At 39.2% G+C, this 24,397-nt stretch overlaps 1 protein-coding gene across 7 annotated transcripts in view; it reads right to left on the bottom strand.

Moving 5' to 3' along the window:
• Positions 1–24,397, bottom strand: part of MED12L (mediator complex subunit 12L) — a 333,058-nt gene that overhangs the window by 10,866 nt on the left and 297,795 nt on the right. For all 7 annotated transcript variants that reach the window (XM_047727957.1, XM_047727948.1, XM_047727968.1 and 4 more), the window contains 4 exons: positions 16,977–17,066; positions 14,601–14,830; positions 11,908–12,064; positions 9,260–9,346 (listed from right to left, as the gene is read on the bottom strand). In XM_047727957.1, coding sequence (XP_047583913.1) covers positions 9,260–9,346; positions 11,908–12,064; positions 14,601–14,830; positions 16,977–17,066 — 564 coding nt within the window. The remainder of the gene's footprint in view (positions 1–9,259; positions 9,347–11,907; positions 12,065–14,600; positions 14,831–16,976; positions 17,067–24,397) is intronic.

Here is a 24,397-nt window from a genome sequence, read left to right as displayed (position 1 = left end):
ATCATTTAAGTAACTACTGCTTCCACTGTGCATATTTTTGTAAGGCATTATATTCTATATAATGTGATACTGACACAAGGATGAAATACTTTAAAAAGCCAACTTTTTAAAGCTTTAAAAGCTAAAAAGCAGCTGTAAAGAAAAGACCACAGACTGCTAATATATTTAGTTAAGAGTTAATCATTGCAACTCAAAAACTTTAAAGGTATTTTTCAAGTCAAGAACTATAATATAGGTCAGAACTAGAAAGGCCAAATATAATGCTCCAGCAACTTAAGTAAGCAAAGGGCAACACAAGCATTGACAGTAAGCGGACATCACATTTAATGTGTCAGCATGGGCCTTTAACACTTCCTTCCTCTTTTCACGGACAAGCTGCTTTCTGAAGATGCTTTTTGAAAAAGCACCAATTTCTGTTCTAAGTCAGGTTTGACTCATAGGTTCACTTTTTATGGTGGAGACCAAACTGCCTATGTGGGTGTTAATAAGCATTGTGCCGCGTGTCCCCTGCTACTGCTGTCAACGAGGGGACAAAGAGAACTCAAAGATTCCTCCTGCTTATCCAGGCCCACTGCATTCAACCTCCTCTGACAAGCCTTCCCAAGCTTCTCATACCCTTCCTGACCTCTGTTATAGATTGAGTTATGTTCTGAAAAGCTTTGTTGGCATCCCAACCCCCAGGACCTCAGAATATGACCTTATTTGGAGAGAGGGTCATTACAGAGGTAATCAAGTTAAAATGAGATCATGAGGACTTGACCTGATCCAATATGACTGGTGTCCCTATAAAGAAGGGAGAGTTGAACACAAACACACATTAACAGTGAGAACATCATGAGGGGAGGAAGGTAGAGATCATGTTTGTTTTGATGAACCAAGGAAAGGCAAAGATTATCACCAGCAAACCACAAGAAGGGAGAGGGAGTGGCCTGGACCAGGTTTCTCCCTCGTGGCCCCCGGAAGGAACCAACTCTGCCCACACCTTGAGCTTAGACTCCCAGCCTCCAGAACCGTGAGATAACATGTTTCTGTTGTTTAGGCCCCCCAGTTTGTGGTGCTGTATTACGGAAGCCCTTGCTTCTCTAGTACTTTTCCTGCTTCCCACACACCGAGCCACTGTTCAATGGTTTCCTAGGATTCTAACCTGTCTGGAGGCAAGGAGCATGCAGGGCACTTCATTACTGTGCTCATAACCTCTGGCCCAGTGCCGGCCTCTACTGTACAGAACAAATAAGCACTAGTTGAACTGACTGCTGGATGTCACCCGACAACTACACAGAGGGTGCTGTGTGACCAGTACCACTTCTCCCCTGACATACCATGACTCAGAACTCCGAATGAGTCAGAGCTGACTTCTCTTCCAGAGCCAGCTTACTGCTCAATTTTCAGCAAAGAAATGGTATCACATGTTAAGAAATTACAAGAAATATAATTTTCTTCTTAATATTGCTAAGGCTTTCTGCTACTGCTGTTCTGAAGGTATGAGACATAACTTTATTCTTAGGCTTCTATTTTCTTTTATTGTAAGAAAGCAAAAACAAAAACAAAAAAGAGAAATAGAGGGGTGCCTGGGTGGCTCAGTGGGTTAAAGCCTCTGACTTTGGCTCATGTCATGATCCCAGGGTCCTGGGATCAAGCCCCGCATCAGGCTCTCTGCTCAGCAGGGAGCCTGATTCCTCCTGTCTCTCTGCCTATCTCTCTGCCTACTTCTGATCTCTGTCAAATAAATAAATTAAAAATCTTAAAAAAGAGAGAGAGAGAAAAGGAATATTTATCAAAATATCCCTAGCAGTATTATTTGAGAAATTGAAAACATATCAATGTTCAGCAGTAGTAGATGGAGTGTGAAGCAAGTAACAGCAGAAGAATACAGCTGACTAACTTAATAGTTACATAAAATTACAAACATGTACACTATGCTAATAAACTTGTAAGTATATAAAAGTATGCTGAAAAAAGAACAAATTACATAATATAAAACTCCAAGACTATCCTTTAAATTTTAATTCTGAAACCTGTGGCTCTAAGTGATATTTTAAATTTCCAAACCTATCCTAGGACTATGACATAAACAGTATTTCTGCCTTTGTAAAAATAATTGCTGTCTAGATTATAATACAGTGTTCTAAATATAAAAATAAGAATTATGCTTCCAAAATAGCTTTTAAGAAAAGACTTCAGCTCAAAAGAAAAAAGGACAGGAGAAAAACTACTGTGGATTTTACTATCCATTAAGACTGTTGTAATGAAGTTTTTTGTTTCTCTGAAATTACTTTACTGTGAACACAGTGGGAAAAAATCATGGGCAATGTTTGACTAACCCGCTTAATCTCAAGGCTGTATTTTAAGCTAGTGAGTAAAATACAACCTATGACATTAAAAACCTCAAAACTGTCTTAGAGATCAAAAATGAATAAATCTGATATATATTCTTTACACATAATAAATTTATTAAATATTTATGAAACTATTAGATGGATAGAAAGATATTAAATTTCCTTATATTAGATATGCTTTCATTCTAGTGGAACACAGGCCTAGAGTCTCTTCTCAACTCTGCAAAAGCTGATCCTCTGCTTCAAATTATAATTAAGAAGTTTTTAATTAAGAATTGTGATTAAGGAAGGGAGGAGTCAAGATGGCGGAGAAGTAGCAGGCTGAGACTACTTCGGGTAGCGGGAGATCAGCTAAATAGCTTATCTAAAGATTGCAAACACCTACCAATCCAACGGGAGATTGAAGAGAAGAAGAACAGCAATTCTAGAAACAGAAAATCAACCACTATCTGAAAGGTAGAACTGGCGGAGAAGTGAATCCAAAGCGACGGGAAGATAGACTGCAGGGGGAGGGGCCGGCTCCCGGCGAGCGGCGGAGCAACGGAGCAAAATCAGGACTTTTAAAAGTCTGTTCCGCTGAGGGACATCACTTCAGAGGCTTAACTGGGGTGAAGCCCAGGCGGGGTCAGCGCGGCCTCAGGTCCCGCAGGGTCGCAGAAGGATCGGGGGTGTCTGAGTGTCGCAGAGCTTACCAGTATTAGAACGGGGAAGCCAGCTACAGAGACAGAGCCGAGGAGTGACTCTCAGCTCGGGGTTAACGTGAACCGGTCGCAGGCTCGGTCAGCTCGGAGCGCGGCCGGAGGCCAGGGTGGCGGGAGTCATTGGGCGCTGTTCTCTGAGGGCACACTGAGGAGTGGGGCCCCGGGCTCTCGGCTCCTCCGGGCCGGAGACCAGGAGGCCGCCATCTTCATTCCCGTCCTCCGGAACTCTACGGAAAGCGCTCAGGGAACAAAAGCTCCCGAAAGCAAACCCAAGCGGATTACGCAGGAGGCCCCGGGTAAGGGCGGTGCAACTCCGCCTGGGGCAAAGACGCTTGAGAATCACTACAACAGGCCCCTCCCCCAGAAGATCAACGGGAAACCCAGCCAGGACCAAGTTCACCTACCAAGGAGTGCAGTTTCAATACCAAGGAGAGCGGCGGAATTCCAGAGGAGAAGAAAGCAAAGCACGGAACTCATGGCTTTCTCCCCATGATTTTTTAGCCTTGCAGTTAATTTAATTTTTTTTTCTTTTTCTTTTCTTCTGCTAAATTTTTTTAATTTTTACTGTTTTCTTTTTTAACGTTTTTTAAATAGTTTATCTAATATATATATATATTTTTTTTCCCTCTTTTTATATTTTTTCTTTATCGGCTTTCTTTTTTTTAATAGTTTCTTTTTTTTTTTTTCTTTCTTTCTTTCTGAACCCCTTTTTATCCCCTTTCTCCCTCCTCACGATTTGGGATCTCTTCTGATTTGGCTAAAGCATATTTTCCTGGGGTTGTTGCCACCCTTTTAGTATTTTACTTGCTCCTTCATAAACTCTTATCTGGAGAAAATGACAAGGCGGAAAAATTCACAACAAAAAAAAGAACAAGAGGCAGTACCAAAGGCTAGGGACCTAATCAATACAGACATTGGTAATATGTCAGATATAGAGTTCAGAATGACGATTCTCAAGGTTCTAGCCGGGCTTGAAAAAGGCATGGAAGATATTAAAGCAACCCTCTCGGGAGATATAAAAGCCCTTTCTGGAGAAATAAAAGAACTAAAATCTAACCAAGTTGAAATCAAAAAAGCTATTAATGAGGTGCAATCAAAAATGGAGGCTCTCACTGCTAGGATAAATGAGGCAGAAGAAAGAATTAGCGATATAGAAGACCAAATGACAGAGAATAAAGAAGCTGAGCAAAAGAGGGACAAACAGCTACTGGACCATGAGAGGAGAATTCGAGAGATAAGTGACACCATAAGACGAAACAACATTAGAATAAGTGGGATTCCAGAAGAAGAGAAAACAGAGAGGGGAGCAGAAGGTATATTGGAGAGAATTATTGGAGAGAATTTCCCCAATATGGCAAAGGGAACAAGCATCAAAATTCAGAAGGCTCAGAGAACCCCCCCTCAAGATCAATAAGAATAGGTCCACACCCCGTCACCTAATAGTAAAATTTACAAGTCTTAGTGACAAAGAAAAGATCCTGAAAGCAGCCCGGGAAAAGAAGTCTGTAACGTACAATGGTAAAAATATTAGATTGGCAGCAGACTTATCCACAGAGACATGGCAGGCCAGAAAGAGCTGGCATGATATATTCAGAGTACTAAATGAGAAAAACATGCAGCCAAGAATACTATATCCAGCTAGGCTATCATTGAAAATAGAAGGAGAGATTAAAAGCTTCCAGGACAAACAAAAACTGAAAGAATTTGCAAATACCAAACCAGTTCTACAGGAAATATTGAAAGGGGTCCTCTAAGCAAAGAGAGACCCTAAAAGTAGTAGATCAGAAAGAAACAGAGACAATATACAATAACAGTCACCTTACAGGCAATACAATGGCACTAAATTCATATCTCTCAATACTTACCCTGAATGTTAATGGGCTAAATGCCCCAATCAAAAGACACAGGGTATCAGAATGGATAAAAAAACAAAACCCATCTATATGTTGCCTACAAGAAACTCATCTTAAACCCGAAGACACCTCCAGGTTTAAAGTGAGGGGGTGGAAAAGAATTTACCATGCTAATGGACATCAGAAGAAAGCAGGAGTGGCAATCCTTATATCAGATCAATTAGATTTTAAGCCAAAGACTATAATAAGAGATGAGGAAGGACACTATATCATACTCAAAGGAACTGTCCAACAAGAAGATCTAACAATTTTAAATATCTATGCCCCTAACGTGGGAGCAGCCAACTATATAAACCAATTAATAACAAAATCAAAGAAACACATCGACAAGAATACAATAATAGTAGGGGATTTTAACACTCCCCTCACTGAAATGGACAGATCATCCAAGCAAAAGATCAACAAGGAAATAAAGGCCTTAAATGACACACTGGACCAGATGGACATCACAGATATATTCAGAACATTTCACCCCAAAGCAACAGAATACACATTCTTCTCTAGTGCACATGGAACATTCTCCAGAATAGATCACATTCTTGGTCCTAAATCAAGTCTCAACCGGTATCAAAAGATTGTGATCATTCCCTGAATATTTTCAGACCACAATGCTCTAAAGCTAGAACTCAATCACAAGAGGAAATTTGGAAAGAACCCAAATACATGGAGACTAAACAGCATCCTTCTAAAGAATGAATGGGTCAACCAGGAAATTAAAGAAGAATTGAAAAAATTCATGGAAACAAATGATAATGAAAACACAACGGTTCAAAATCTGTGGGACACAACAAAGGCAGTCCTGAGAGGAAAATATATAGCGGTACAAGCCTTTCTCAAGAAACAAGAAAGGTCTCAGGTACACAACCTAACCCTACACCTAAAGGAGCTGGAGAAAGAACAAGAAAGAAACCCTAAACCCAGCAGGAGAAGAGAAATCATAAAGATCAGAGCAGAAATCAATGAAATAGAAACCAAAAAAAACCAATAGAACAAATCAACGAAACTAGGAGCTGGTTCTTTGAAAGAATTGTGGTCTCTTCTTCCATTATCACCACTGCTATTCAACATAGTACTAGAAGTCCTAGAAGTCCTAGCCTCAGCAATCAGACAACAAAAGGAAAGAACAAATAATCCAATCAAGAAATGGGCAGAGGACATGAACAGACATTTCTGCAAAGAAGACATCCAGATGGCCAACAGACACATGAAAAAGTGCTCCATATCACTCGGCATCAGGGAAATACAAATCAAAACCACCATGAGATATCACCTCACACCAGTCAGAATGGCTAAAATTAACAAGTCAGGAAATGACAGATGCTGGCGAGGATGCGGAGAAAGGGGAACCCTCCTACACTGTTGGTGGGAATGCAAGCTGGTGCAACCACTCTGGAAAACAGCATGGAGGTTCCTCAAAATGTTGAAAATAGAACTACCCTATGACCCAGCAATTGCACTGCTGGGTATTTACCCTAAAGATACAAACGTAGTGATCCGAAGGGGCACGTGCACCCGAATGTTTATAGCAGCAAAGTCTACAATAGCCAAACTATGGAAAGAACCTAGATGTCCATCAACAGACGAATGGATAAAGAAGATGTGGTATATATACACAATGGAATACTATGCAGCCATCAAAAGAAATGAAATCTTGCCATTTGCGACGACGTGGATGGAACTAGAGGGTATCATGCTTAGCGAAATAAGTCAATCGGAGAAAGACAACTATCATATGATCTCCCTGATATGAGGGAGAGGAGATGCAACATGGGGGGTTGAGGGGGTAGGAGAAGAGTAAATGAAACAAGATGGGATTGGGAGGGAGACAAACCATAAGTGACTCTTAATCTCACAAAACAAACTGAGGGTTGATGGGGGGAGGGGGTTGGGAGAGGGGGGTGGGGTTATGGATATTGGGGAGGGTATGTGCTATGTTGAGTGCTGTGAAGTGTGTAAACCTGGCGATTCGCAGACCTGTACCCCTGGGGATAAAAATATATGTTTATAAAGCTGTAAAAAAAAAAAAAAGAAAAAAGAAAGGATGAATACCCAAGTTTTGTAGCAACATGGACGGGACTGGAAGAGATTATGCTGAGTGAAATAAGTCAAGCAGAGAGAGTCAATTATCATATGGTTTCACTTATTTGTGGAGCATAACAAATAGCATGGAGGACAAGGGGAGATGGAGAGGAGAAGGGAGTTGAGGGAAATTGGAAGGGGAGGTGAACCATGAGAGACTATGGACTCTGAAAAAACGATCTGAGAATTTCGAAGGGGTGGGGGGTGGGAGGTTGGGGGCACCAGATGGTGGGTATTGTAGAGGGCACGGATTGCATGGAGCACTGGGTGTGGTGCAAAAATAACGAATACTGTTATGCTGAAAAAATAAAAATTAAAAAAAAAAAAAAAAAGAATTGTGATTAAGGGGGCGCCTGGGTGCTCAGTGGGTTAAGCCTCTGCCTTCGGCTCGGGTCATGATCTCAGGGTCCTGGGATCGAGCCCCGCATCGGGCTCTCTGCTCAGCAAGGAGCCTGCTTCCTCCTCTCTCTCTGCCTGCTTGTGATCTCTGTCAAATAAATAAATAAAATCTTTAAAAAAAAAAAAAAAAAGAATTGTGATTAAGAAGCTTAAAGACAACTTCCACCTTAGCCCTATAAATTTAACTTAGTGACAGAGTCAAATGTTTATTTTTTTTACCCAACCCAAAATAACCATTTCAGGCACCTGATATCAATATCCATCTATATTTATATAGCATGGTTCTCTAAGAATAAAAAAAGTAATACATTTTATATTTTATGTACTTCTTATATGTTACATATAAAGCAACTAAAATAGTGCTGATGTAAGAGGCATGAGACTCATACGTACAGATGGGTGTGTATGTGTGTGTGTGTGTGTGTGTGTGTGTGTGAGTGAGAGCATGTGTGCAGAAAGAATAATAAAGGAAAAGTAACAAGATGTTATTAGTGAATCTGGGAAGAAAATTTATGGTAATTTTATTATTCTGTAATTTTTCTGTTTGTTTGAAATTACTTCAAAATACAGTTATATCTTATTCTTGGGTGAAATGCTACGGTGAAGTAGCAGTATCCCATCCCGAGGAGTCCCTGCCACGACACTTGTAAGTCAAATCCCCCCTGCTAAGACACCACTGACGAGGAAGAATGTAGGCTATCTGTGAATGTTTATATACTGCCTCTCCTTAAGAAAGGATTTTTAAGATGGACTACAGTAAATGTCACAGATATTAAAAAAAAAAAAAAATTGGAGCTAGAAAAACTAGATTTATGATAAAGAAGAATTTCCTTAATAATGGGGACTAAACCGGCCAAGGCAGAGGTTTGTAAAATGCACCAAGTTGCCCTATTTCAGTTGCTGACACTTGGTTATCAGATCTGTCCTTTTTCACCCAGCTCTAGTGATCTGATCTCTCCTGCTGTACCACAGCCCTGGCTCTGTTGTTCTTTCTTTACTGAAAAAGTTGTGAAACCACCCATCTTCCTACTACTGTCCTGAAGACAGTCTCTGCTAGGGTTTCCCAAAGTGCAGCAAGCCAGCTCCTGTTACGCAGTACTTATTCACATGACTCGTCATTCAGTTACCTTCAGTGTAAGTATTTATTTTTACAGATATTTCCAGTATGTGGCAGGTGATGTGACCACTGATCACAGTAGTAAAAACTCTTCTTTTTAGAATACACTTGTTTAAGAAAATAGAAAAAGTTAATTTAAAGAAAAATGCATAAGTAAATAACAAAGCAGGGATATGGCACTTGGAAAAGTAAAGGATGTTGTAAATCATTGTGGTTCAGAAAACACAGATGCTATGCACTTAACATTTTCAAAATCTAACTTACAAAGCTAAAGAAGTTAATTATATGATGACAGATTATATGAAAATTCTTACAGAAAATAACTGGCTGAAATCAGAGTTTCCTTTATATCAGTAAAGATAATATTTTAGAAAGCACACTTCTGCCTTTTTGAAATCATAGTAAAAACTCAGAGAGATAAATTATCATTTTAACATTGTTTAGAAAAAATTGGTGTCTCAACATAAATATTTTAGTCCATGCAAAAGTCTAAAAAAATCTGAAGAGGAAAAATGGTGTAACTTACTGAACCCCAATATTTATTTATACGTTTCTGTGAAAACAATATACTACTCTGATAAAAGTTCTAGGGAAAATCTGCAAGTGTACATTTAAGCAGTTTCAATTCTTAAACAATCTTATGGGATGAAAAATGCCACCTGCCTTTAAAGAAGAACCCCACATGTTTGGTTCCAAAAACATCAGTTTCCTTACCAAAGGCTGCTGGGGCTGCATCGCTTGAAGACCAAGGGTCTGACTCTGGGGCTGTGGGGGTTGCTGGGGCTGGGGGGGCTGCTGCATCTGGAAAGAAAGAGAAAAGGATTAGTCACTTAAACAGAGAGGGTAATATATTCCAATCTCCTCCCTCCCCCTATATACCTTTCATCTAATTATGCTGTTGCAACAAAAATTATATACACCTATCTCCTACATCTTTGTCCTGACAAACATTATTCATCTTTCAAGGGCAAGACCTAAATCTGTTCCCTTTGTAGGTTTCTTGGGACCACCACAACCCCAAAGGGCTCTTCCTTCTGTTGTCACAGTGTTCACTGTCTATACTGCCCTCTGCTGTCCAGGGACATCCTTTACACTTACTGTTTAAACACTTATGTTCTCTGCTCTTGCACATACTTTACCCTATCTTATACCAGCAGGTTGGGAAAGGACTACTAAGTAATTACCTTTTTAGTCCCTATGACATCTGGATGAACTCTTGAGGATTAGTTTTTTTCTTAAATAAAAATGTAGACTTCTTGAAGAAAAACAAGAAGAAGAGGAGGAGTAATTCTTGAAGATTAGAACTTTTTTTTAAAGGAAAATGTGTATGTGGGAAGTTCTGGCAAAAATTACCAGCATAAAAACAAAATTATGTCAGTGACAGAGTTGGCATAAATAAAGAGCCCTTAGAAAACACTTCCAAGTCATGGAAGAAACACACACTACTCATCCACTATGTGGGACACAGAGGAAAGGAAAATATTAATAGGTGGTTTGTCCCCATGACCTTCAATGTGTCCTCCACCCAGGCACTTCATCTTGATGACAACAATGCTGGACTTCTTTTCAACCTCTGCATTTCCAACTTGGTTTGCAAATATCCCCCAAATGATTTGTCTTCTTTAGGCCAAGGTAATAAATAGCTATTACCGGATGGTATTTCCCACTAAGTGCCAACACTCATAGATATGGAATCCTAGCAGGAGGTCTGGGCAGGGTCACTCCCAACTGGGGCAATGCAAGTGGAACCAGAACCATAACGATTACACTATAAAGCCAACTCTCCATTTGGCACTCTGTGAATTCTTCCAAGAAAAATCCAACCTAACCTCCTGTTTATCAGTTTGTTCCTTTATGGAGATAGTCACCAAGAAAAGAGTAAATATAATCCTGAGGCAGAAGCAAATCCCTTTCCTTTATCTCCAGGGAATTTGTAGTACTGAAAAAATTACCAGGAGGGCATATTATGCTACTTGGGATAAAAAAAAAAAAGTACATATTAGCCAATCAAAAAACACTTCCAAAATCTGCAGCCTTGAAAAGCAATGTAAGGCCAGAAGTAGTAAATAAATAATGTAATAACTTTCCTTTGTGATTTAGAAATGAGAAATTTAAAACAGAGGGAACTATAGATATTGGTTCTATTAAGTTCTGAAACATATTCCTAAAACCCGAGACAAAAGTATTTATGAAAATATTATTATGACTATTCTTAATGATATTACCAAATGAGTCTTTTTCTTGTATTTTCTTATTGAACTCTTTCTACAAATTGAGATGTGACCAATGGCATCTTACAACTAATGACATTTTATAATTATAAAACCAATTTTTCAGGAGAATTTGTGTTGGCTTCTGCCTATCACCTGGGGGTACTGTCAACTAAGACTTTTTGGATCACACTGAATTCAGACCTCAAACCCACTTGAACTTGTGGTTCACATTCTCAGGGGAGGTATTTTTTATTCCCTCCAACCAGGGTCAAGGTTGAGACATGCGCATAACTTTACTGTTCCTTTCTGCATGACAGTGTTACTAAACTCATTCCAAGAGTATAGCTTTCGGACCCCCAGTTCTACTAGACTCACCATTTTTGTGGTGTTTTTAAGGCTTTCTTAGTAATACATAAAATGACAGGGCATCTCAAGGTGAATTACTGCTAAGAGCCCATTGTACAGACTCATCAGACAACTCCCAATCTAATACCATAGGACAAACTTGCTAAGAATGAAGACAAATGGAACTGGTAAACATAAGTAGCCTATATTTCCTAATGAGTAAGTCAGGAGCAAGAATGTGTCGAGAGGAGGAATCCTTTTTACAAGGTACTTAAATACTTACATCAAATAAATGAAGGATAGCCAGAGACAATATGAAACATCCTACCTATGTCACTCTAGCTTCAGAGCTTAAATCGGACCAGAAATGTCAGAGAGAATTTTTTGGATTACAGACAGGCCCTCTGGGAATCTGATGAAAGCTGTGGGCAGCTCAATTTTGGTTTTGTTTGTTTTCAAACACATAGAAGAAATTTTATATTCAAATTGCACGGCCTGTAGTTAAACAGTGAGTGGGTGAGCTGACGCCTCCGCTATTAAGATAAAGGCAGCCAGTTACCCTCTCCTGAACCTGTGGAAGGGGAACGATGTGCTGCAAAATGCACCCTCCTGCCCATAACCTGGCAAAAGCACAGGGAAAGGAAGAGCCTGGACAAGCTGGAACTAAATGATACCAGTTGAGCTTCTAGGGTCAGCTACACGGGGTTCATTGGAACTTAATGAAAGCTTCTTTAGAGCGCCTCTTATTTCTTAGGACTACTGAGAACTCCTCATGCATTGCTCTCCCCCCACCCAGCCACAGACCTGGAGGAGCCTCTGCTGCTGTCGAACCTGTGGCTGCCTGGGTCGCATCGGGTCCTGAGGCAGGGGCACCGAAGGAAGGCTTGGATGTGTGGAAGTCAGCACCGCATCGATTCCCCCACCTACCAGAGGGCTCTGCTGAAGGGACTGATGATTCAGTCTGGTGAAAAAAGAACACAGGTTGAACACAGGTTGGTTTCACACCCAGGCAAACTGTCATATTTTCAATCAGTGCCACTGGCACATTAGGCAGATTCACAAAGAAACGACCATGTTCAGTACTCAACTGTACAATTCACATGTGATGGAGACCAGTGATTAAGATAATCTCAATTCCCAGTGAGACATGGAGTCACTAAACAAAGGACAGAATGCATGCTCCCTACTTAAGATAAAATTGCAATGTTAAAATTACTTAAAAAAATATTTTGATGGTTTTTAATAATAAGTGACATTATTTGAGCATTTACTCTGGAGAAGGCACAGTGGTAGTAAGAGTCTGAAATGTATTATCACTCCCCACAGCAACACCTGGAGGTCAGCAGTTTTGTTATTCCTATTCTTTTTAAAACTTTTAGTTGAAAATAGTTGACATTTGTATTTTGGACATTGATTTGGAAATGAGAAAGAGCTCAGTTGTTTTCTTCCAAATACATATAAGAAATTTTGCATTCAAATTGCCCGACCTGCAGTTAAAGAGTGAATGGGTGAGATTCAACAATTCTATACATTATGAAACGCTCACCCTGGTAAGTGTAGTTACCACTTGTCACCATGCAAAGTACAATGGTATTGACTATACTCCCTATGCTTTAGTTTTCATCCCCATAACTTATTTATAACTAGAAATCTGTCCCTTCACTTATTTTGCCCATCTCTCTGCCCTTTTCCCTCTGGCAACCACCAGTTTGTTCTCTGTATGTACTGGTCTGTTTCTATGTGTTTGTTTATTCATTGTTTTGTTTCTTAAATTCCACTTTTCAGTGAAATCGTACGGTATCTGTCTCTCTCTGACTTATTTTAGTTAGCATTATACTTTGTAGGTCTGTGTTGCCACAAATGGCAAGAACTCATTCTTTTTATGGCTGAGTCATAGTCTGTTCTTTAGCTACATGACATCTTCTTTATCCATTCATCTTTTGACAGACACCTGGCCTGCCTCTATAGCTTGGCTACTGTAAATGATGCTGCAATAAACACAGGGGTCATGTATCCCTTGCAATTAGTGTTGTTGCACTCTTTGGGTAAATACCCAGCTGTGGAATTCGTGGATCATACGGCAGTTCTATTTATTGTGAGGAACCTCCATACTGTTTTCCAGGGCCTCTGTGCCCAACCACATCACCACCATCAGGCCACAAGTGCTCCCTTTATCTCCACATCCTTGCCAACACCTCCTATTTCTTCTCTTTTTGAAATTAGTCATTCTGACTGACGAGAAGTGATACCTCGGTGTGGTTTTGATAGGCATTTTGTTATCCCTATTTTAAACATGAGACAACAGAGAGCTAGAGAAGTAACTTCCCAAAGTTATTCAGACAGTAAGTAAAGAGCACGGGTGGGACTGAAATCCACAACTGTTGAGCTCTGAAGTTCAACTTCATAGGCAATATGCTATGCTGCCCCTTATCAGAATAATAATAAACACAGTGCATGTTTCCAATCTTATTTATTTCCCCAAATGCGCTACCACCAACCATGCCAACTTTCCAAGCTATAACAACTTGGTATTGACGTTACAGACGTAACACGTGGAAGCTAAGCTTCTGTCTAATATAATGTAAAATTTTGCATGAAAGTTAATTCTTCTAGACCAATGCTATCCAACAGAAGTTTCCATGATGTGCTGTCCAGTAGGATAGCTACTGGCCTCCAGGAGCAGTGACATAATTTCCGGGTCTCAGTGTGAAACAAAAACATAAGGCTACTTGATCAAAAACTGGTTGGATTTTCAAGACAGTGACAGTAGACCACTAAGACCTCTAAACACAGTGCACTGCGTGACCGCATGGGTACCACATCTTCAAAGTTGGCTCTGCTTGGCTGCATGTGGTTATCGAACACTTAAAACATGACCAGTGTGACTGAGAAGCTAAATTTTTATTTGAACTTTAATTAATCTTAATTTAAATAGCCACATGTAGCTGGTGGCCACCATGTAGTATGCCTATGGGATTCAATTACAGCAAGAACTGAGAAAGAATCTTTCATGATCTTCTTTTGCCAAACTAGCTAAAGCCAGAAAGGTAGAAACTAAAACACAACAAAACTCTTACGGGCACCATGCAGAATGAGTATTAAGCAATCATAGGCTTTATGGCTCTAATCAAAATATTCTAGTAAGGTACTACTAACAATAATCAGCAATTTTTTCATCTTAAGATATTTTTAGCCAAAAATCTTTTTAAACGAGTGGAAAACACTGGAGCTAACATACTGGCATCATCTAAAATATTACACCCATACTGTAGCTGATGTGAGTTTACAGGGGCCTTGAGTGAAATAAATAAGATGAGGCACTGCTTATTTTAATCCTCTATCTGGATGCTACTAAAAATTAAATGGCAGAATGCAAATTATATGCAAATATGCAAGCCCATTAAAAACTATTGTAAAGCATCATGCTCTAAACAATACATAACAAAGACAAGAATTCACGAGTCTACTATAGCAATCATTATTTCCACATGTACCACCTCTGAGAGCCAGTCAAGGGCTGTAGGTATGGCGACGCCTGCTGCTGAACATAGCCACTGGGCTGCTGCTGCATCTGTCGGAGTCTTTCCATCAGCGCCGGGTTGGAATGTGCAGCCGGATAGGTTCTGGAGTTGTAGTTGGGAGACAGGAGCACGCCGCCAGCCTGCTGCTGTGGGGTCTGCTGCAAAGGCATCTGCGTTCCATACAGTGTATAGCCCTGGGGCATGGTCTGCAGGGGCACATGGAGTCACTGGTTGAATTTACCACCGACTTTGCTATCATTAGGCTCTGTGGGGCAAAAACAAACCTGGGAGGAGTTCCCTGAAAGTCACTGTTCTCAAATGTTCTTATAACTCAACATATGAGGAGGACAACTCTGGAGGTAAGAGGCTAGTGAGAAAGCTACAGAATGAACTGGCTGGATCATGATTCATCAGAAATTTCAATTAAAAACAAAAAAACAAAAACGAGGGGCGCCTGGATGGCACAGTCAGTTGAGTGTCCGACTCTTGGTTTCAGCTCATGTCATGATCTCAGGGTTGCTGAGACTGAGCCCTGCATCAGGCTCCCCACTCATCATAGGGTCTGCTTGGGATTCTCTCTCCTTCTCCTTCTGTCCCTCCCACTCAACTCTCTCTCCGATAAATAAATACATCTTAAAACAACTTCCTCATATCAGGGAGATCATATGATAATTGTCTTTCTCTGACTGACTTATTTCACTCAGCATAAATTTGGGGGGTAGGGAAGGAAAAAATGAAACAAGATGGGCTCGGGAGGGAGACAAACCATAAGAGACCCTTAATCTCACAAAACAAACTGCGGGTTGCCAGGGAGAGCGGGGATAGGGAGAGGGTGGTGGGGTTATGGACATTGGGGGAGGGTATGTGCTATGGTGAGTGTTGTCAAGTGTGTAAACCTGGCGATCCACAGACCTGCACCCCTGGGGCTAATAATACATTATATGTTAATAAAAAACAAAACAAACAAAACATGAGTCCTCATTTGGTTAAGAGATCAGTTTTAGAACTGGTTGCTTATTGTGAGGGAAGGAAAGACATGTTTCTGTATAGAAATAATCAGGCAAGCATCCATATCTTAAGTGCAGGTGACATAGATGTTTAACAGATCCCAAGCACCATTAATTTCATTTCCAAAATTAGAAAGAAAAGCTATCTCTGTCCAATGTAAATACAATGATGGAGTACACTTTCCTGATAACTACACCTCCACCTTGGATCTGATGAATTTGCCTGTAGAAGCTAACCAGTTACCAAAACCAAAAACACGATAACTTAACCTTACAGTAAGGGTGAACTGGGGACTATTCAATATCCTCTAGTCCTGGTTGTACTACAGCCCCTTTCAGCACTCTACCAATACTGTGAATATTTAATTTTTCTATTCAATATTAATAATCTGTTCCCCTAAATCTCAACGCCTAATATCAATGAAAAACCTGATGTTCTGCTGGGTGGCTATCTGCAAGTTACAGAATGGAATGCTGATTGAAATGGAAGAGGCCTGCTCTTCAGTCCTCAAAGAACCACACGCTGAGGTGGTCTAATGGCTCTGACTTGGAAGGCAGAGGAATGCATAATCACCTTCCAGCCAGCAGCAGGCATGGATCCAGCTGTGGGGCTCAGTGCCTGTGAGAGCGGATCTCAGACTGCCTTTTAGCGGTGGGCACAGTGTGAACTGCCAGCCCCACCAGCAGTCCTGTCACCATCCCCGGGCTCCTAATTATGAAACGGACAGAGTAAAGTATAGAGATGCAAAAGCAACAAAATTATTGGGAAAAAAATAGCTCCAGAGTTGAGTTATACTGAGGCAAGTCCATCATTTGTTGGGCTGCTACCATGGACCTGGTGCCACGCTGGTTCCACAGGTTGTCTTAAATCCTCACACGCTCCTCTCTGTTTTACAAAGAAGGAAACCAAGACACAGAATAATGTGCACAATGTTACACAGCTAATAAGTTGCCAGGAATTGCGACAGGGGCTGATTCCAAGGCCAATTACCTTCTTAGTCTACCATGATCCCTCTGCAACCTTATCTTTTAATACGATAAATTCCATCATGAATTACATCATTATTCATTATAACATAAAATAAGTATTCTGGGACCGTAACGCATTTCAACATCTACCATCATCGTTAGAACAAATGTATTTATATTTTTAACTCCAGAACGTTCTGAAATGTTTTATGTTCTTTAAATCAGTCAGTCGTAAGACTTGTTGATGACTGGGAATGCCTTTTTTGAGAGGTCAATTATAAGCAGAGGTACTACTTTCTACACTCCCATTTATTTGGTTTCCCATTTCAAACAACATTAAAAATCCCAGCAGCATCTACAAAGCAAATGCAGATACCTGTGCTTGCTGCAGCCCTGGGTACTGGGAGAGCTGAGGAGAGGGCCGAGCCTGTGCAGCAAAGAGAGCAGCCTGGTCCCCTGGTGGGCCCTGGAAAACAAAGCCGAGGTGGACTCTTGATCAGAACAGCAAGTACATCATTTGCACTCCAGGCTAATAACCCTGATAACACAGGGCACCAAATCTTATTAGATGATTATACAACTTAGAGATTTCCATACTGCATTAAATATAACTTCTCATCAATTTTCTAGGTGTGTAGAGACTATAAAATTTACTTCTTCCAAAGACTGTAGATGTTCCCAACAGTAACACAGACATAAATAAAAGCCAAAATAATTGATGGTCCACTTATCAGAAAGGCTCTGAGACAGCTTTCCTGTACAGCCCAGGATATAAATGCCCCTCTAGACTGAAAGGCATGAGGCACATACAAATTTCATGACTTTTTAATGAAGTTTCTTCAAGTGATCTAAAAATTATCTATTTAACCATGTAGCCAAGAGATGAATTTGGTATCTCCTACAACTAATCATCAATTAGAATAAAAATTTATAATACATCAATAGCAAATATAATTCTAATGAGCTACAATATGAAACCAATGAAATTCTGCTTACCAATCTTGATACACGTGTTGTCCTTTGAAAAAGAAATATATTTCTAAGAGCAGCTGCATGTGTTTTATGTTATGGTGTCAGAAGCTATTTCATGGGAGCTTGCAATAATCATCCCAAAAAGAGGTCTAGCTTCCAACCATCCCTAGGTTTTTACAGGACTTACTAATTATAAAGAACAGGGTTTACTCCAAAATATTTTAGTATTCTTTTATAGAACAGATAACCTCATTTTCCAAAAGTGTTAAATTATACTTCTATAACACCATTTAATGTGCTTGGAAAGTAGTGTAGACTTTTCTAACAGAGAGAAAACTGAACATTTAATTTTAGAGGGCAAACACCAACAATTATTAAACATCTATTCTAACGTCCCAGAGACTGGACTTCTTGGTCTTACTCCCATTTTCTCATAAGAACTCTGCAGAAAGAGAGGATCATCCTCACTCATTTTCTTCAGAGAAAAAGCCAGGTTCAATGAGCTTAAGCAGCTTACCGAGCTCACCAAGCTCGACCTGGCAGAGCCATTATCTGAACTCAACCAGGGCTCTCACCATCATGACAAGATGTCTCCATATGTGATATTAAAAATGGAAATATTTAAATCTTCACTGGGTGCTTACCCTTTAGTGACATGGAGCCTCTACAACTCACTCTAATAAAAAAGAGAATCTTATTAAGATTTGTTACTGAAATATTGAAACCAAATGTATACATTCTATAGTAAAATTCTAACTCTGATCCTCATATAAAATTACTTGGGAGCATTTCCAAAGGTGAGTATCCACCCATCCATGGGCCAAACAAAAGTTTCTGAGAGTGCATATAATAGCTTCAACAAGCACCTAAATTTTAAGAATAAGGGACCATAAAGATACCCTCAGCTTTTAGCTGATTAATCCAAATGCAATTATGTCTGTATTTACTTGGGTCTAAGGAAAATAGTCCCAACTCACCCCACAGCAGCATGGCCATCGAGGACCTGCCAACTTTTCCCCCGGAATATCTGAAAGGCTTTTGGTCTTCCAAACACTACATCAACCACATTGTTAAATGCCGATCCTCAAATCCATGCTCCCTAACAATGCCTAAAATAAGGTCTCTGAAACACACTATTTTGCTTTTTTATGGGGACAGATATTTGCACATTATCCTTTTTACAGAAAGGAAGAAAAATGAATTATTTATATGTGAGTTAAAATCTTGAGATCCATAGTAGTTTACAATTCCCACACCCTGTTTTGTCTAAGAGGGAAACAAGATGTGATTTGTGTGTGACAGTTGCACGCAGATACATAAAGACAGAACTTTCCACACTGTTCACTCCTCCTCTGCTTATTGAAGACACTACAAAAAGAACTATGACTTACATGTGGAGTAAACTAGAATACCTAGAAGGGAAATAGCTCAGTTACCAGGGAACACTCTTATTGGGAAGTAACAGTTGAGATCAGGGACACTTAAAACTATTCTACATTTAAAAAAAAAAAAATCACAAAATTAACGTGTAAGGTAAAACAATAACTTTCAAAGAAACAGAGAAAGATAAGACATCTCATATATAGTTTTTACACAGTAATATTCATGTATTCTCTGTCATTTTCGTCTCAAGGTAAACTATTTATGAACATAGTATGCTCTCTCCTACCACCAATTTTTCCTGACTTATATAATAGGTAATAATTCAGATTTGCAATATCCTTCCTGGGAAAATCAGACACTCCAAGCTGGCCGACAGTCCCCATGTACTCTGTGCATGGCTTTATCATCATGTTTCCTTGAATGAAAGATACCCCAGTCTCTCCCACAGAACTGAAATGCCCTACCTTTGGTTTTCCCCAGAATAATGCTAGAAACACATTATATCAATAATTGTACAAACAGTTGAATTTGCTGACTACAGAGCGAATAAGAAAGTTCCTTTAGTGACTTGAAATACTTTACCAATGCCAAACAAGGACCAAAGTGTGGAAATAAGCAAGGATACTAAAGACTCGGTTTTAGTAAGTTTCTTACCATTAGTGGGGGTGGTTTTGCTGCATTAAACCAAGAAGAGACTATATAATGTATCATCCAACTGTGATAGGACAGGACAAGAGGTACAAAGTGGGACCAGGCCCGGCAAATCAGGACATATGGTCGCCTTAGTTACACATAATCCACTTATTTGTTATTTTCTGAAAACATTCTAAGCTTTATTTTTAAACAATTTCTAGCATGGTGTCTGGCACATACTAAGTGCTCAATAAATACTGAGAAAAATCTAAGATTTAATTTAGTTTTATCTGTTAACCAAGAGTTCCAGAAGTAAATCTGGATTTATACTTCACCATAAATTAGTTTACCAAGTGCTTCCCAATAGCTCCATATTTTTTAGCACTATCTTTTGTTTTAAAAATTCAATTTTAATTTTTAGCATCTATCATTCTAATGATTACTTATTTGTGCATTAATATCTGCAAAGTAGCTCAATCTCCCCCTCTTGATGTATTCCATTTAACTGAAACAACCAAAAGTAATGTTAAGTTCATATTTTTAGGGGCACCCGGGTGGTTCAGTCGGTTAAGCCTCTACCTTTGGCTCGGGTCTTGATCTCAAGGTCCTGGGATAGAGCCCCACATCAGGCTCACTGCTGGGGGGAAAGGGGGATCTACTTCTCCCTCTCCCCCTGCCTCCTTCCCTGTACTCATGCTCTATCCCTGTCTCTCTCTTTCAAGTAAATAAAATCTTTAAAAAAAAAAAAAAAAAAGTTTGCATTCTTATGTGAGCCAAACAAGAAGGTGTGAGGGAGGCCAGTTTTTGACCAAATACTTGTGTCTAGCCAGCTGACATCTGACTTTGAGCACATCACTAGAAGAGAAAATAACACATGGCTGTGCCCCTGCTCAAGGTCCTAATGCTCAGATACCTGACTCCACATGTGCTAAAGGAATAAGCCACAGCTAACTGGGAAGTTCTAACTGCACAGACATCTCTACATTGTTACCTGAAGTGAATTCCTACATGTGGTCTTTCTAAGTTTGTGTCTATGCACTTTGCTTTGGACTTGCTTCTATATAAGAAACATAAATCCACTACTTTTTTTTTTTTTTAAACTTCCACCTTCTAAAGCCTTAAGAAGCTGAGTTATTCAATACTGACCCATCTTCCTGGCCTTTATATGAACAATTCTCTCTTACGACTTTATCTGTAATCAGACAAGGGAAGTATCTGAACTCAAAGAGATGGTGACTCAAAGGCCTTTTGCATTATTTGAAATAAATGCATCCAGTACGTTAAGAATTCTTGATAAATCATCCTGAAACATAATTTTCACTCTTCTGGTCTTGTTCTCTTCATTTAGCGATTACTCTCCCTCAGTCAACTAAAAAAAATAGGAAGACCTCTTTCTAAAAGAGAGTCAATTATGCCTCCAATTAGCTGGCAGAAAGCATAACAATCAGAATTTCAGGATCAGGGATTTTTGATTCACTCAGTCCACTAACAATGGATTTCTGAAATCCCTATTTAGTAACTTTTCAATGGTATTTAAGTGTCTCAAGTAGAGAAAAAATCCACAGCCAGATTTTGTGACTTTCTTTCTAATAATGCTGATTTAGGGATAAAAAAAGTCCCCACTGAAAATCAGTGGGTAATGTTTTATGAGTCACCTAGCAAAAAGGGTTTTATTTGCGACTACTGGTTTGGAAGATACTGAGTAATGGTGCCCAAGGCTAAAATAACACATGGTGTGAACCAGAAATTATGGTCATTACACCATACTGGTGTATTTTGATTGCAGACCATAGACACAGAGAAAATCCTATAAATACAGGAGATCCAGCTGACCAGTTATGCTTGATTCTTTTATAATGCTCTTATATAAAATATAACTTGGTTGAGAATCAATTAACAGTAACAATAATGGCTGGAACAAACTGATTCATTCTAAAATATAGACCTCACACAATAATGAACTTTTAAAATACACTCTTAATATGCCCATAAGTGATGAATAGATGATTGGTTGAGCATTTACATTTACTACATTCTTAATACTAGAGAAAATTAAAGGAAATTAAGAATGGTGACAAGGATAGCAAAGATATATACATGCATTTCCATTAATCTGAATGAATATAGAAAGCATAGAACCTTATGACTTTAAATACTTGATAAACATGCGTTTTTTTAAAAAAGTAAAACCATTGATTGATGCAAATTCTCTTTTATCCAATTGCATTATCATCTGAGCAAAATGCCCAACAGCAAACATAAACTATCTGCAAAATACTTCTTAATCTGAGCAAGTTTACTTCAAGTTTTTAAATAAAAATCTCACCCACTCTCTGTACACCACAAAGTGTCTAGAAAAATTGATTCTTTTCAGAAGTCTCCAAAACTTTTCCTTGCTGAATAATTACTAAAGAAATTGCCTACATAACAAGTATTTAATAACCTAAATATTTTCAAATCTTGAATATGCAGTTACAGACATTTTCACCAATGTACAGAAAATGTTACCATTAAAATTGGCAATGAAACAAGTTGACTTACATTCACATCTGAGATGTGTGCTCTTTTTTATTCTAATGCTTCTTGGGTTTATGTTGTGTGTTGGCTACCTGATACAGAAACCTATAAGTAATTTAATGCAAAACATGCATTCTTAGCTAGCCCAGGCAAAGCGGAAGAGGTGAAGTCTTAGGGCATGCATGCACAAGACCTATGCTCAAAAAAAACATCCTCTCCGTCCCGGAAAGAAAATAGAGATGATGCGTTCTGTTGAGAATTTCAGAATAGCCAGTGAGTGGGATGTGATGAGAAGGGTGTGTTTCATAACCACGCAGTTTGCGTTATCTTGCACTGGCCTATGAATCAGCATGCCATGCGTTCCTCTGCTAATGATGTGAATTACCACAAACGGAAGCAAGAGCTCAGGAATAGATGGGTTCAAAACTGGAACTGAGAGGAAGGTGCACGAACTGCTCTACGTTCCCAAGCCCAGGCCATGAACGTCCATTGGTTTCTATACCGTACACATAAATGATGAAAATCATGAGGCAATCAAAGGGAAAAACTTTCAGAAATAAATCCCATTAAATCGAACATGGTCGATGCATTCATGATTCTGTGTTACAGTCTCAAACATAAATCAGGTGAGTAACAGTGAAATGAGGACTCTAAGTTTTATCAGCTATGGAAGAATACCCCGCTTCTCACTCTGATGCTCAAAGAGTAATGCTATAAAAATTTACTTAAAAAAAAAAAAAGACAGAAAAAGGAATGACAGCAGGGGTGTTACCATTATGTTGTCAAAGTCTTCCAGAAGGGAGACAGCAGAGTTACAGAAGTCCTACAGAAAGGGGACAGCAAGAAAATGGCAGACAATACAGATAAGATTTTTTTAGCCTAGTGATGTGGGTAGCCACAATACATATGAAATAGTTCATTTTAAAACAATGTTTCACGAGTCAAGACTTAAAAACCCATGCCCTAACAAAGGCTTTATTAATTCATACACCAATGACATCACTATAGACTGGACACGTATGGTAATATTCATAAAAGGGGAGAGCAGAACCCAGAAGTTAACTAGTGACACAGATGGAATCAGACAGACGATTGCTATAACTAAGGGATGTTGGGACTCCACTGGGAGCAATAGGATGTCAGAGTCCTTCACAGCCTACAGCCAGTGGGACAACTCAGGACATGTGGGTCACATTAAACAAACAAGACGCTAAGTGAACAAGTCAGTGGGTCATATACTGTTGAAGGATATAGAATTAGATAGCTCCATCCTAAGTGCAAATGAAAACTGGGCATTAGGTTAACCGTACAATTAACTAAAACAGACAACAAATCATTCCAGGGCCACCAATGTTTACATACTAACAGAAAATCTGATTTAGAAAAAGGTAACTAGATGCCTGTGGAAAAATTCTCTTTCTCAGGTAAATAATTCACTTGTTTGATCATTTTTATAAATGGATCCCAAGTGATATTTTTTTCTGAGATGTTAAAAAGTTTTCTTCCCACTGAGTTTAAAGATAAGGCAAAGGACTATCAATCCTAATAGAAAAAGTATTTTATTATACCAAGGACTAAAAATTATAGGAAGAATTTCCCGAGCAAATATATCTTCTCACTCTATTAGGTGTAGGTATATAATTCACTGCATCTATACATTTGTATTTGGATCTGACAGCTATCTTTCTATTAGTTGTCCACTCTCAACACCCGCCCCTTCTTCTCTCCTCTCTCCTAAAAATCAAGTTGTGTTGGGGCGCCTGGGTGGCTCAGTGGATTAAGCCTCTGTCTTCAGCTCAGGTCATGATCTCAGGGTCCTGGGATCAAGCCCCGCATTGGGCTCTCTGCTCGGCAGGGAGCCCGCTTCCCTCTCTCACTCTCAGCCTAACTCTCTGCCTACTTGTGATCTCTGTCAAATAAAAAATTTTAAAAAAAGAAAATCAAGTTGTGTCCATTATTTTCCAGACTTTAGGTGTTTAATTATAATTTCAGCAAATTAAACGAACTTTTTTTTTCATCATTCAAATAGCAGAGAAATGCCAAATATTATTAAGTAAAGCACCCACTTCCTGGGACATAGCGGTTTCTATTCAAAGAACAAAATCATAGGGTTCAGGACATACTTACTACTTCCGGGGTTTTCTCCTAAGTTCATTTTTGTCATTGAGATGTATTTAAATTATACTATCTGAGAGACTACCTTAAAGGCCACTGTCAAAATTCAAGGTGTGTTTCAAAAGGCTATTCTATCTTCAGCAAGTAAGAATAAAATTATTGTGAAATACACTGAAA

This window comes from Lutra lutra, chromosome 1 (genome assembly GCF_902655055.1).
Source record: "Lutra lutra chromosome 1, mLutLut1.2, whole genome shotgun sequence".
NCBI classification, from domain to species: Eukaryota; Metazoa; Chordata; class Mammalia; order Carnivora; family Mustelidae; genus Lutra; species Lutra lutra.
The sequence above is the reverse complement of the archived record's forward strand: the minus strand, read 5'-3'. Positions and strand labels throughout refer to the sequence as shown.